The sequence below is a fragment of the Zea mays genome, chromosome 2, assembly GCF_902167145.1.
Source record: "Zea mays cultivar B73 chromosome 2, Zm-B73-REFERENCE-NAM-5.0, whole genome shotgun sequence".
Taxonomy (NCBI): domain Eukaryota; kingdom Viridiplantae; phylum Streptophyta; class Magnoliopsida; order Poales; family Poaceae; genus Zea; species Zea mays.
In genome coordinates, this window is record NC_050097.1 from 175252779 (window position 1) to 175264390 (window position 11612).

The 11612-nt window shown below is 44.1% G+C and overlaps 2 protein-coding genes across 4 annotated transcripts; one reads left to right on the plus strand and one right to left on the minus strand.

Annotated features, from left to right (window-relative positions):
• The first annotated feature begins 1476 nt into the window (after positions 1 to 1476).
• LOC103647319 (metal transporter Nramp1) lies at positions 1477 to 7930 on the plus strand. 2 transcript variants are annotated; one of them, XM_008671862.4, is made up of 13 exons: positions 1477 to 2042; positions 4567 to 4645; positions 4719 to 4759; positions 4886 to 4964; positions 5050 to 5154; positions 5362 to 5471; positions 5717 to 5898; positions 6140 to 6209; positions 6337 to 6510; positions 6610 to 6714; positions 6837 to 7016; positions 7215 to 7310; positions 7409 to 7930. In XM_008671862.4, the coding sequence occupies exons 1-13, from the start codon at positions 1953 to 1955 to the stop codon at positions 7703 to 7705; spliced, it is 1608 nt and encodes a 535-aa protein (XP_008670084.1). In that variant the 5' UTR covers positions 1477 to 1952; the 3' UTR covers positions 7706 to 7930. The 2 variants fall into 2 exon arrangements, with proteins under 2 accessions (XP_008670084.1, XP_008670085.1); XM_008671863.2 differs by having other exon boundaries at positions 1478 to 2042; positions 6885 to 7016.
• LOC100192523 (uncharacterized) lies at positions 6196 to 11570 on the minus strand. 2 transcript variants are annotated; one of them, XM_008668869.4, is made up of 3 exons: positions 10607 to 11569; positions 8080 to 9005; positions 6196 to 7053 (listed from the first exon to the last, which is right to left on the minus strand). In XM_008668869.4, the coding sequence occupies exons 1-3, from the start codon at positions 11351 to 11353 to the stop codon at positions 7047 to 7049; spliced, it is 1680 nt and encodes a 559-aa protein (XP_008667091.1). In that variant the 5' UTR covers positions 11354 to 11569; the 3' UTR covers positions 6196 to 7046. The 2 variants fall into 2 exon arrangements, with proteins under 2 accessions (XP_008667091.1, NP_001354406.1); NM_001367477.1 differs by lacking the exon at positions 6196 to 7053 and having other exon boundaries at positions 7879 to 9005; positions 10607 to 11570.
• Between the last annotated feature and the right edge of the window lie 42 nt (positions 11571 to 11612).

Genomic DNA, 11612 nt, shown 5'->3' on the forward strand with positions numbered 1-11612 from the left:
CTACAATGTTGCAAGTACTGTTCATGGGGTTCAGCTGCAAGTGAGGGGATGAAGAAGGGGTGGCGACTAGGGCTCCCAGCTCCCCGAGGGAAGTCAACAACAAATAAGTTGCTTCTTCCTTAGTTTTTTAGTACAAACTAGGTCATTTATATTGAGATGGCTTCCTTCTACTAAGACTGTTTTATAACCGGATCTCTTATTTTTACTCCAATATGCCTTATCTAATACTTAATTAATTTCTTATTGGGATCGGTTGATTGGGCCTGGGCCTACACCTTTTCGGTCATAATAGGCCCCACTCTACAGTTTTGTGAGGGGCTTCAACCAACTTGCAGGCCGGACGCACGACATTTTTTTACAGCCCTATAGCCACTATCGAAGGGGAGGGGAGAAGGAAGGGAAACAATGCATATAGTCTTAGTGTTAGAGCATCTCCAAGAGTTTTTTAGAAGTCTCTCCTAAATTAAGTTTTTTGGAAAAAACACAAAACGTGTCTCCAACAGTTCTCCTAAAACGCTCCTAACTTTTTCATAACCCTTAAAACTCTCTCATTTGCTACAAATGAGGGGGTTTTAGGCTCTCAGAAACAATCTGTCGTTTTAAGAGATCTGTTGGAGAAATGATTAAAATCTACCCCACTAATTTTTTAGATGCCCCTTAAACTGATTTTCAGAAGTCATTTTCTAGAGAGCTCTTGGAGATGCTCTTAGTTTGGGAACCCCATTTTGCTAAAGGATTTCCATTTTTCTAGGGAAATTAGTTCATTTTCCTTTGGAAAAATAAGGATTCCTTCAGAAAATGGAGTTCCCAAACTAGCCCTTAAGGTTACTCTAAACATAGGAATTTCAGGTGAACTGTAAGTGGTGTTTGGTTTCTAGTGACTAATTTTTAGTCTCTCTAAATTATTAAGGGTGTGTTTGGTTTGACTTTTGGCTTTGGCTTTTGCCTCCTAAAAGCCAAAAGTCAAACCAAAGGGCTGAATCTGAAAAGCAGCTTTTTCTAAAAGCCGACTTTCTTGTAGTGCAAAATTGAAAGCAACTCTGGACCTGCTTTTAGCAGCTTTCAGGTGGAACTGTGAAAATATATATGGAAGAATTTTTGGCGACTTTTAATGGTTTCCACCAAACGGTTTTTAGGTTTTAGCAGTTCACAGCCACAGTAGCTTTATTCATAGCTCACAGCCCACAGCAGCTTTTTTCACAGCCACAGCCCAACCAAACAGACCCTAAATACTGAAACTAAAACTTTATTTTCGTTTCTATATTTAGTAATTTAGGGATTAAAATAGAATAAAATATAGAGACTAAAATTTAGTCCAAATAACCCAAACACACTAAGAAAACATGCACAATATATATAAAAAGCACTTTCATTTCATAGGAAAAATGCCCTACATTCGAAAAAAAGGGTCTTGACTTGAACATTCATCACCGTGGAGCCGGTTAAACATGCAAGCATGACAGCTGCTCGCACCTCGCGGCGCATGCAGTCCCTGCAGCATCCATCGGCGGAGCGCAAACGCCGACGATCCGCGTGCGTACATCGGTACATGCGCCTTTACGAGCCGAGCACGCACGAAGGGCACGCTATGCCGAGTGACGTTAGCCCTCGTCCCCAACTGCGCGAACTCCCGCGACAACCGCGCATGTCCCCGTCAGCCCCGACAGCGCGTGCGGCTCGCGCTCCCGCCTCGGCGTCACGCGACGGCGGGGGGGCGCGCTGCTCTATACACGTTCCGCCACCGCCAGGCGCGGCCGCGGCAACTTGGCTATTTAGTTCGAGAATTCTCCAGGGGAGATGGAGCACGGAGTCCCTGAGATCGATCTTGCTCTCAGCGTCGGAGAGTTAGCTGCACACCCCCCGATCCCCGGCCACGCTCCGATCGTACGAGGCTAGCTGCTCCATCATCGCCCTCTTCTGGGACCCTGCCCCTGCCGTGAGTGGATCAATCCATGGACGCCGCGCAGGTGCCCGCGGCAGTGGTGGTCGACGTCGGGGCGCTCACCGGACCGATAGGGAGCGAGGCCCCCGCTGCGCCGAAGGTAAACGACGCGTCCGTCAGCTTCAGTGCATCGATACGTTCGTATCGGCAACACTGGTTGTTTTTCAATCCGCACATTGCGTAGTTCCGTGGCCAGCATTCAGCAAAACTGGGACGTGCGCTCCGCATGTTTGTGGAAATGCCTACGGCCATTGCACATAGTAGCAGAATTCCGATTGCAGGGTACATGAACATGTATGATGCTAAGGTTTAAAGGATGTACCTTTGCAACACCAACATGTATACCACTTGAAGTGTTACTTGGATAACTTTCATCCTTAGCATCTAGAATAACTAAGCGTACTAGAAACCTTTGTGAGTCTGTAAACTCATTTCCATTGTCACTTCCCATTTTCTTAATTTTCAACTCAAACTCACTTTCACTTCTCTTGATAAATTATTTGAAGATGTTTAAGACTTCACTTTTATCATTGGGATAGAATACCCATGTGAATGTTGAGGAGTCATCCATAATTATAAAACCATATGTGTATCCTCCTATGCTTGTGTAAGAGGTAGGTTCAAACAAATCCATGTGCAATAACTTCAATGGCCTACTAGTGCTCATCGTGCCCTTGTGATGGTATTTACTTTTCTCAGATTAAGTGTGCTTAATATTTGCCTGGTAGAGTTGGAATGATGAATTGCAAGCCTGTTACAACTATGCTTAGTACTTCTAAAAAGTTAAGAATTGGTAAGGTGAAATACTAGAGTCAGAGGATGCACCATGATACAAAAGCATTATTGGTGCTTTATGGTGTTTGACTTCGACACAACCCATTTGTGTTTTTCAGCCAATACGGCGTGTCAATTCTTGCATGCACCCACTACTGATCATTGGACTACAGTGAAGAGGATTCTCAGATATATCAGGTTCACTGTTGGATATAGTCTTAAAAGTGTGAAGTTTCTCTCCACGCTTGTGGTTGCCTTCTCTGATGTAGATTGTGTATGTGACTAAATGATAGACACCAGTTGCGAATCTAGCCGAAAATATTGTCGGGGTCATCAAGTGCAGCTTTGCTTTATGGTATAGATTTTCATGAACTTTAACATTGTTTTACTAAAAGATTTGCCGACCCCGATAAACACCCCTAAATTTGTCCATGATAGACACTCAACAAAAAAACTCGGCCGGGGAGGGAAAAACCGTCCTCCTCCTGGTATTATATTGAGAAGAGACTGAAACATGGTCCCGGCCGAGAAAATCCTGAACCTGACCCCATCACTAGCGGGCCGTCATCGTCCACTCTACAACTGCCCAACCGGAGGGTAGCGCGCAGGATGTAACCAGGGAGCGGGCATAACATAGCGAGAAGATTTTTTAACCAAGCCCAAAATTCACCCCTGAGGGGGATCGAACCCAGGATCTGGAGGTGCTACTCGCAAGCCTTAACTATTACGCTAGAGGCCCTTTCGCGACACTGAACAAGAGACGTTGCAATATATCTTGGCACAAATCTAGTATCTTGAATAGCTTGCAAGCAACCCGTAGTCTCTAGATCAAGCGGTAAAGCTAAATATGAAGCCATAGCTAATGCCATGGTAGAGTTGTTGTAGATCTAACCATTTTTAGAGGAACAAATGGTTCCTTGTCCTCCTGCTGCAAGGATCTAGTGCGATAACATTAGAGCTACCTATCTTGCAATATATTCAAGGTTTCACGACCATATGAAACATATTGAATTTGATTTTTATTTTGTGAGAGGAGTAGCTCAAGGACTTTTGAGGTCAAAATTATACTTTATCCGTTCTTTTTTTCTAGAACGCGCAGGAGAGGAGAGTTATATTAAGAAGAAGAGAGGTCCAAAATAGACCAACAGTCATCAATACAAAACAAGCCTCCTTACGAAGGACGAAAACAAAGAAACATAAAAACTGCCATAAGAAAGAACTATCCTACAACTACTACTCAGGCCAAATGGCTGCCAACCCAACGACTCCATTAACGGCGTCATCCTGGATGAACTGCAACAGCTGCTGGGCACACGAAGACTGCCCCTCGAAGACACAAGCGTTCTGATGTTTCCACAACCACCAAATGACTAAGATGACAGCTGAATTATTTGTCGCTTTTTTGTTCAAAAATGAATTAGCGAACGACAAATATTTGAGCACGGAGGTAGTATTTGCAAGGATCAAGTTGCAGATGGCTTTATTAAGGCACTGCCTATGCAGAAGTTGGCTTCATTCAGGCACAATTTTGACTTGTGCAAGTTATGGTTGGATGGATGTTAGAATATGTTGTACATAGGCTATGGTCTTACTTGTCCAAGATTCCTTTGGGGTAGATTAGAAAACAACTGTGCTTAGGGGTTAAAGATAAAACAAAATATAGCTGCATTTGTTCAGATCATTTAGAGTTAGAGTCAATTGGAATGTTGTAACCGAGTAGCATTTCTCTTGTATTAGGCGACTTCTACCTGTCCCATCGACTCTAGAGGTTAAAACAAACAATTTAATATTCAGGTGTCATGCTTCTTTCAATTGTATGCTTGCTAATTCCATGGTGCTGTGAAACACAGGGCCCAGCATGGAAAAGGTTCTTGTACCACGTTGGACCAGGGTTTATGGTGTGTTTGGCCTACCTTGATCCCGGAAACTGTACGCTCCGTACCATTCTCTCTCTTTTTGCTCTATGTATCGCACACTATTGATGCTTGTCAAGTTTGAACAGTGGGGACAGATTTGCAAGCTGGCGCAGATCATAGATATGAGGTACACATTCAGATATTTGTTAAATCACGCCATTCACCCTAGCAAGTAACATTCCTTGCATAATACAAGCCAAAACTAACTACTTTGCTCATTTTCATCATTTGTTTTTAATTCCCTCATCTGTAGCTCCTCTGGGTGACCTTGATTGGCCTCATCTTCGCGCTAATTATTCAGTCACTATCTGCTAATCTTGGAGTAGTGACAGGTACTTTATAGGCAACTAGTACATATGATGCGTAAGAGCCCACTCTCTTACGTCGATTGGAATTGATGGCTGTTCACTGTCTCAGGGCGGCATCTTGCCGAGCTATGCAAGACGGAATATCCAGCATGGGTGAGAATCTGCCTATGGCTGCTAGCAGAGTTAGCTGTGATTGCTGCAGATATCCCAGAAGGTTGAGATCATTTCTTAATGCCAAAGCTAAAATAACAGATTTATCCTTCTTGCTTATTTTTCAATTCAGTTGGTCCAATGTTTATTCCTGTAAAACAAAATAATACAAATTAATGGACAAACTTTTTTTTTCTGGTATAGAGAACTCAATCAGTTTCCATTCATATTCTTTGAGCGTTTGCTTCTTACTAATGTTATCATTTTTCAGTTATAGGGACAGCTTTTGCTTTCAACATCTTGTTCCACGTGCCTTTGTGGGTGGGGGTTCTTATCACTGGCTCAAGCACACTTCTTCTCCTTGGACTGCAAAAATATGGGGTAATCATTTTATAGCCATACTATTCATATAAAAGTGTTTTTACGAATGTTCTCACAAACACTTGTCCTATTCTTTAGTCGTGTTTGGTTTGAGGAGTTGGCCTAGATGAAATGATCCATCATGAGAATTTATGTGGGATGACTCTGTCCTTGATGTTTATATAGAAATGCTTATGAGGAATGAAGTAGTGATGGATCAATGCATATAAGCTGACGTTTCGTCTTTGTTTTGTACATTTACCTAGGTTAGGAAGCTGGAACTTTTGGTCGGCCTATTGGTGTTCGTTATGGCAGCATGCTTCTTCATAGAGATGAGCATAGTGAAGCCTCCTGCAGAAGAGGTCATCCACGGGCTATTCATCCCCAGTCTGAGTGGGCCGGGCGCCACTGGAGACACTATAGCCCTTCTTGGGGCTCTTGTGATGCCGTAAGAAATCGAGCATTCAAAATATTTGCGTGTATGTTTTTTACTTTCTATGAGATTTTGTTTTGGGTAGAAGCAGCTTGAAATCTTTTTACAGCTACATGCGGTCATAAGTTTATGTTCTAAAACTCCATTACTTTATGATTGTAGTTCTTATCATGTCGCTATTTTTTAGTCTAGGTATTTTGTCAGATACTGTATCTCCTTCTCAGTATGAATAATCTTTTCCCTAATTTAATTACAGGCACAATCTATTCTTGCACTCTGCCCTGGTACTGTCAAGGAACACTCCGTCATCAGTAAGAGGAATCAATGTGAGTATATATAATCAAACGGATTCAGAATTCAGAAACAATTCAGCTTACATTCTCGCATTCCACAGCTGAGAAAAAATGGCTACAAATCAATCAGGGCACATCTGTTCGCTCGTTTGCATTTCAGGATGCTTGCAGGTTCTTCCTTCTTGAAAGTGGTGTAGCGATGTTCGTGGCACTAATCATCAACATATGCATCATCTCTGTCTCTGGAACTGTCTGTAACTCCAGCAACGTCTCACCAGATGACTCTGCAAAATGCAGTGACATCACCTTGGACTCCTCGTCCTTCCTCCTGAGGGTATTACTGATTTTACTGCCTGGTCACTACTCACTAGCTCTGGGGCTCTGTTTACTACCAGAGAGTTTTAATTAATTGCCAGCTTATTTTTCATTTCAGAATGTGCTAGGCAACAGCAGTGCGGTTGTGTATGGTGTGGCTCTCTTGGCTTGTGGAATAAGCTCTTCCATCACTGGTACTTACGCTGGGCAATACATCATGCAGGTAGCGCTTCTTGGCCTGTTGAAGATGCATAGAGGATCTGTATTTGTCCTAGCCAGCAATCATCGTTAAACTAACAGATTATAATATCATATTCTTTCCAACATTTACATACTTGTACACAGATTGTTATACTTGAAGCACGGTTTGCATGTGTTTGGCTCCTTGCTCAGGGTTTCTTGGACATCAAGATGAGACAGTGGCTGAGGAACCTGATGACTCGCAGCATTGCCATTATACCAAGCTTAATCGTCGCCATCATCGGCGGATCCAGCGGTGCGGGCCGCCTCGTCATCATTGCATCGGTACAGTTGTTCCACCTTCTGGTGCATCGATTATTGTCTGTTCAATTACATAAGCATCATTTACAGGATCTGTAAATACAACTTATCGGTAGTTTAATTGTATGAACTAATAGCAAATTCATTGGCTTAAACTCGTGATTGTATATAGAAAATCCTTCTGGCGATTGGTCTGGCTGACTTGCTGTAAATTTTGTGCAGATGATACTGTCTTTTGAGCTGCCATTTGCTCTCATCCCTCTCCTCAAGTTTAGCAGTAGTAGCAGCACGATGGGCCAACATAAAAACTCTATATTTGTAAGTGCAAAAGTCGGTTGCAACTAACAGTTCTTTTTTGTTTTAAAAGCACAAATTAGTTCCTTAACTAATTGTGCATATACATTGATCACATGCAGATTATTGGGTTCTCATGGATTCTCGGTTTTGTTATTATTGGGATAAACATCTACTTCCTCAGCTCAAAATTTGTTGGCTGGATCCTCCACAATTCACTGCAAATCTATGCTAACATTCTCATTGGCATTGTCGTGTTCCCTCTTATGCTGATCTACGTTTGTGCTGTGATCTACCTCACGTTAAGGAAGGAGACCATCAAGTTCGTGGCTTGCGGTGAGCTGCAGACCATTGAGACCGACAAATCAAAGCTTGCCAATGGCAGCAACATGGAGGAAAAGAAGGATCAGCTTGTTTAGTCACATGACATGCTTTCAAGAATGCTTAGGGTGTAGTTGGTTTGATGGCAAGGGTGGATGATCATAAGTAGATCTTAGGATATAGATATCTATGCAGGCTGTTTGGTTCGATAGATGAAATAAACATTTTTTCTATTTGGTTAGATAGATTAGCATATATTTTACTACAAAAGTTCGACATAAGACCGGATAGAGTTTTATTGATTTAAGAACCATACCATCTGCGATAAACTGTACATCACAGCTGCTATCCTCAAACAAATTCACCCAACTATACACATACAATGGGAAGAGCTAAAGTAAACAAAACATTTAGCTCCAATCTTACAAATCATACACACAACACATACTAGTACATCAAGAAAAAAGCTTACCTTTGAGGTTCTACCGACGATCTAACGAAAGACCTTCTCCACCATACCTGGAAAGCCCTAATAAGGTTCGGACACTCAGCACCTTTGGTCGAATAGAACTGGAACCATTCTTCAAACAAACATTGCTGCTGCCTCAGAGGGAGGGTTAAAATGCCTCGCCCTAGATTCTCCTCCAGTGATCTTAGGTCTAGACCTTTGGGGCAGCGCTGAAGCCAGCCAAAATCCAACAACATCGTGCTGAACCATCCACGAAAGACGAGGCTTCGTACATTGCCACGACACTGAACTTTTCCTTTACCAAGTGCAATGAACACAGCGGCTGATATTCGGCTTAGCTCATACCTGACCATCGCTGACGCTTGTTCGTGCATCCTAATGAGCCTGTCTTGCTTCGCCCACAGTTCTACAAATTCTTCTGCAATGTCATTGTTTACTAGAATATCCAAGAGCCAACTGAGGTTCTCTGTTTGCCTAGAGACTCGCTCAATCAGTGGTTTACTCCCTCTAACTACAAGAATCTGACCTGTATAATCTGTTGGTTCTCTGGCCTCTTCAAAGAGATCAACCAGTGACTCAAGACATGAATAACATATCTGGTACAGACTCTCCTTGTTTAGCCCTGAAGAGTCCTTTTGATAGACTGAACTTTTGCTTAGAAGACCATTTACCAAAGATTGCATGTCTTTTCTTGCCACAGTGCTGGTGCTTCCAGTGACAGATTGAATAAGCTGTATAGTGAGGTCATCTGAGCTTTTCCAGTTGTGCGGACGCAATCTTGCCAGTATATCCTGGGACATTGCTTCGTCAAAAGTGAATCTTGCAAAGAGGTTCTTCAGCTTCTCCTCTTCGTTTTCATTCCAGGGAACAGCTTCTATGTATGTCAAACATGATTTGATTCCCTTGCTGAACATGATAGAGGAGCATACCTACATTTCAAAACAGAGCATCGTTTAGTAAAGTTGAGCGTAATCGACATTGATGTAGCCTGATTAAAAAAGTTAATAGAAAAGGAGAGATGTTAGTGCCCTTACAATTATAGTTCCATGGTTCGACACAAATCTAATTCAAATATATAACTTAGATCTGTATTTGCAAAAAGACCACAGCAGGCAGAGAACAGTGCGGTAGCAACTGAAAGTGCTGCAGTTCTGCTTTTCCCAGATACACGAGCTTCCTAACGGCTGGCAGCTGTGCGATGGATATGGGAAGGGATCAGCGTCCACTCAGATGTGAAGTTGTGCATGTGAAGGAAACCCTATTGGGCCAAAATAAAGAAATCCAAATGGCCCAGTGACTAGCCTGCAGCCCAGCTTACATTGTCCAACTAGTCGACCATCAACAAAATCATAGCACTAGATGTCTTATTGCTCTAATCGAGTTGCAGTGTCGATTCAAAGTTTTAGGACCGTTTAGCCTGAGTAATCATGATTGATCAGACGACCAGATAACATTGACAGAGCAGAAAACACTGATTCGGGAGTGAAATTATGGTGGTTCTACATAGAGAAATGGCAATGCAACAACAACGGCTACTTAGAAGCTATTAGCCTTACAAAGGTGTTATACGGATATTGGAAATAATAACGGCTACTTGGAGAGACTCATGGACCATAGAACAATAATGGATATCTGAAAACGCTAACATATATGTTGTTGTTCTAGAGCATGACACTTGTGCCTAGATTCTAAAGTGCTTGAGATACTAGTACTACATTATCCATATTCCATAGTAGAAATGTTGGAAAAGAAATTATATCTGTAGTAAATAACTTCTGGCTCTGTTCTTTGCAAAAGGACATGCTATCAAATACATGGCTTGATCCATTATTTTTCTAAGTGTTTGTATTCCGGAAAGCCATTGGAAATAGTAATTTAACAGTGTTTTTCATCACAGATCTATTTGTAACATTTTCATGAGATAATCTTGATACTTTAATGGAAATTAGTGGTCAGAGTTTTAAAACTTTGACTGCACACACTTAAACTAAAAATAATCAGTTCTTTTATGGATGGAGCAATTCACGCTGCATGATTTACATGTCAAAATATTTGAGAGTTAAAAGCATTTAATGTGGCAACTAGCATAAATTTGGAGTCAATTGATTTTGACGAAAGTGTACTAGATAAACACCAATAGGATGCCAATAGCATGTATTACATATATTGTCCTAAAATATTTAACGCATCTAATCTAATTACTTCATTTATACCAACAAAGTAACACCACTTGCAGTTGTTCACAGAAGGACTATTAAGACTGGGAACATATAGCAAGGCTACTGCACACCATCCTTAATACCAGGCAATGTGGCATTAAGAAAACCACAAATACCATGAAGGGACAAACATTTTACTGGCAACACCGCTTAATTGCCAGTCTGGTACACACTACACAGTGAAATCTGACTGGTCAGTAACTGAATCAAAACATCACACGCTGTCTCACTAGTGTCATATGAAATTATGAACAAGAAGCATCGAGAACGTAACAAACAAATAAGAGAGGCCAGCAATTCGTCTGCCTCACCTCAAGCACATCTATGGCCCTTGACACACCAGCAGCTGCAAGACACCCTATTGGATCAGGATTGTACATGAGCTCCACAGCGGCGCAGAAAGCATCCAAATTCTCCACCCCGTCCACCTCGAGCCTCTTCCCACCAGCGCCAGCAGCATCCTCGCGCGGGGCCATGGCGGCGAAGAAGTCGCTACAGCCGCACAGCACGCTGGAGTCGAGCTCCATGAGGACGCACCTCCCGTGTGCCCCCCGCAGCAACAACCTCAGATCGAGCATCCCAGCCGCGTCTGCCTCCTCCCGCACGGCGACCAGCGACGGCGCCACCGTGGCAGATGGCAATGCCGACGCCAGCCGCTCTGCGGGGATCACAACTGCCGAATCGTCAGCGGCGGCCGCAGCCGGCGGCGGCGGCGGAGGGAGCGGGAGGGGCGGCGGGACCGCGCCGTCGTGATCGATAGGGGAGACGCGGCCGGGTGAGAGGATGCGGCGCGGGTCGATGAGGCCCGCTAGCCTGTATGAAGTCGGCGAGCCATAGAATGACGCCGCCGAGGGGGACTTGGGCGGCAACTTCCTCCCCGCCGGCGGGGACGCGGCCGAGGAGGGGAGCGGGCGGAGGTCGGGGCTGTCGGGCACGCCGGAGAAGGAGAAGGAGCAGCACCAGGCGCGTGGGCGCACGCACGCCGTGGCCCCGCCCCCGCCCCCGCCGCAGAGCCGCCGTTGGCCGCGCGGGTCCTGCTGCGCCGCGTTCGCCGCCATGCGATGTGACGTGTCTGAGTGGGGATCTGGAACCAAGCGACCTGCTGGTTGTCCGCGGCGCTACGGTTCGTCGGAGGAGGCGGCCATTGGGAGAAAGGGCACGGGCACGGCACGGGGCGGGACCGCGGGAGAGACCGAGAGGGCTTTCGACGAGATCTCTTCAACGAGAGGGGCAGCAGCAGCTTGCAGTCCAGTGGAAGCTCTCTCCACAGTCCACAGTCTCTCTTCAGCGGTGTTTGGGCAATTTAAAAACTAATTA

Bases quoted from the DNA above. Each gene is read 5' to 3' on its own strand.
- LOC103647319 (XM_008671862.4), top strand. From the start codon at position 1,953: ATGGACGCCGCGCAGGTGCCCGCGGCAGTGGTGGTCGACGTCGGGGCG. The intron at 2,043-4,566 runs GTAAACGACGCG...TGTGAAACACAG, and splicing joins AGGCCCCCGCTGCGCCGAAG to GGCCCAGCATGGAAAAGGTT. The intron at 7,311-7,408 runs GTAAGTGCAAAA...GATCACATGCAG, and splicing joins AACATAAAAACTCTATATTT to ATTATTGGGTTCTCATGGAT.
- LOC100192523 (XM_008668869.4), bottom strand. From the start codon at position 11,353: ATGGCGGCGAACGCGGCGCAGCAGGACCCGCGCGGCCAACGGCGGCTC. The intron at 9,006-10,606 runs GTGAGGCAGACG...TTTGAAATGTAG, and splicing joins GGGCCATAGATGTGCTTGAG to GTATGCTCCTCTATCATGTT.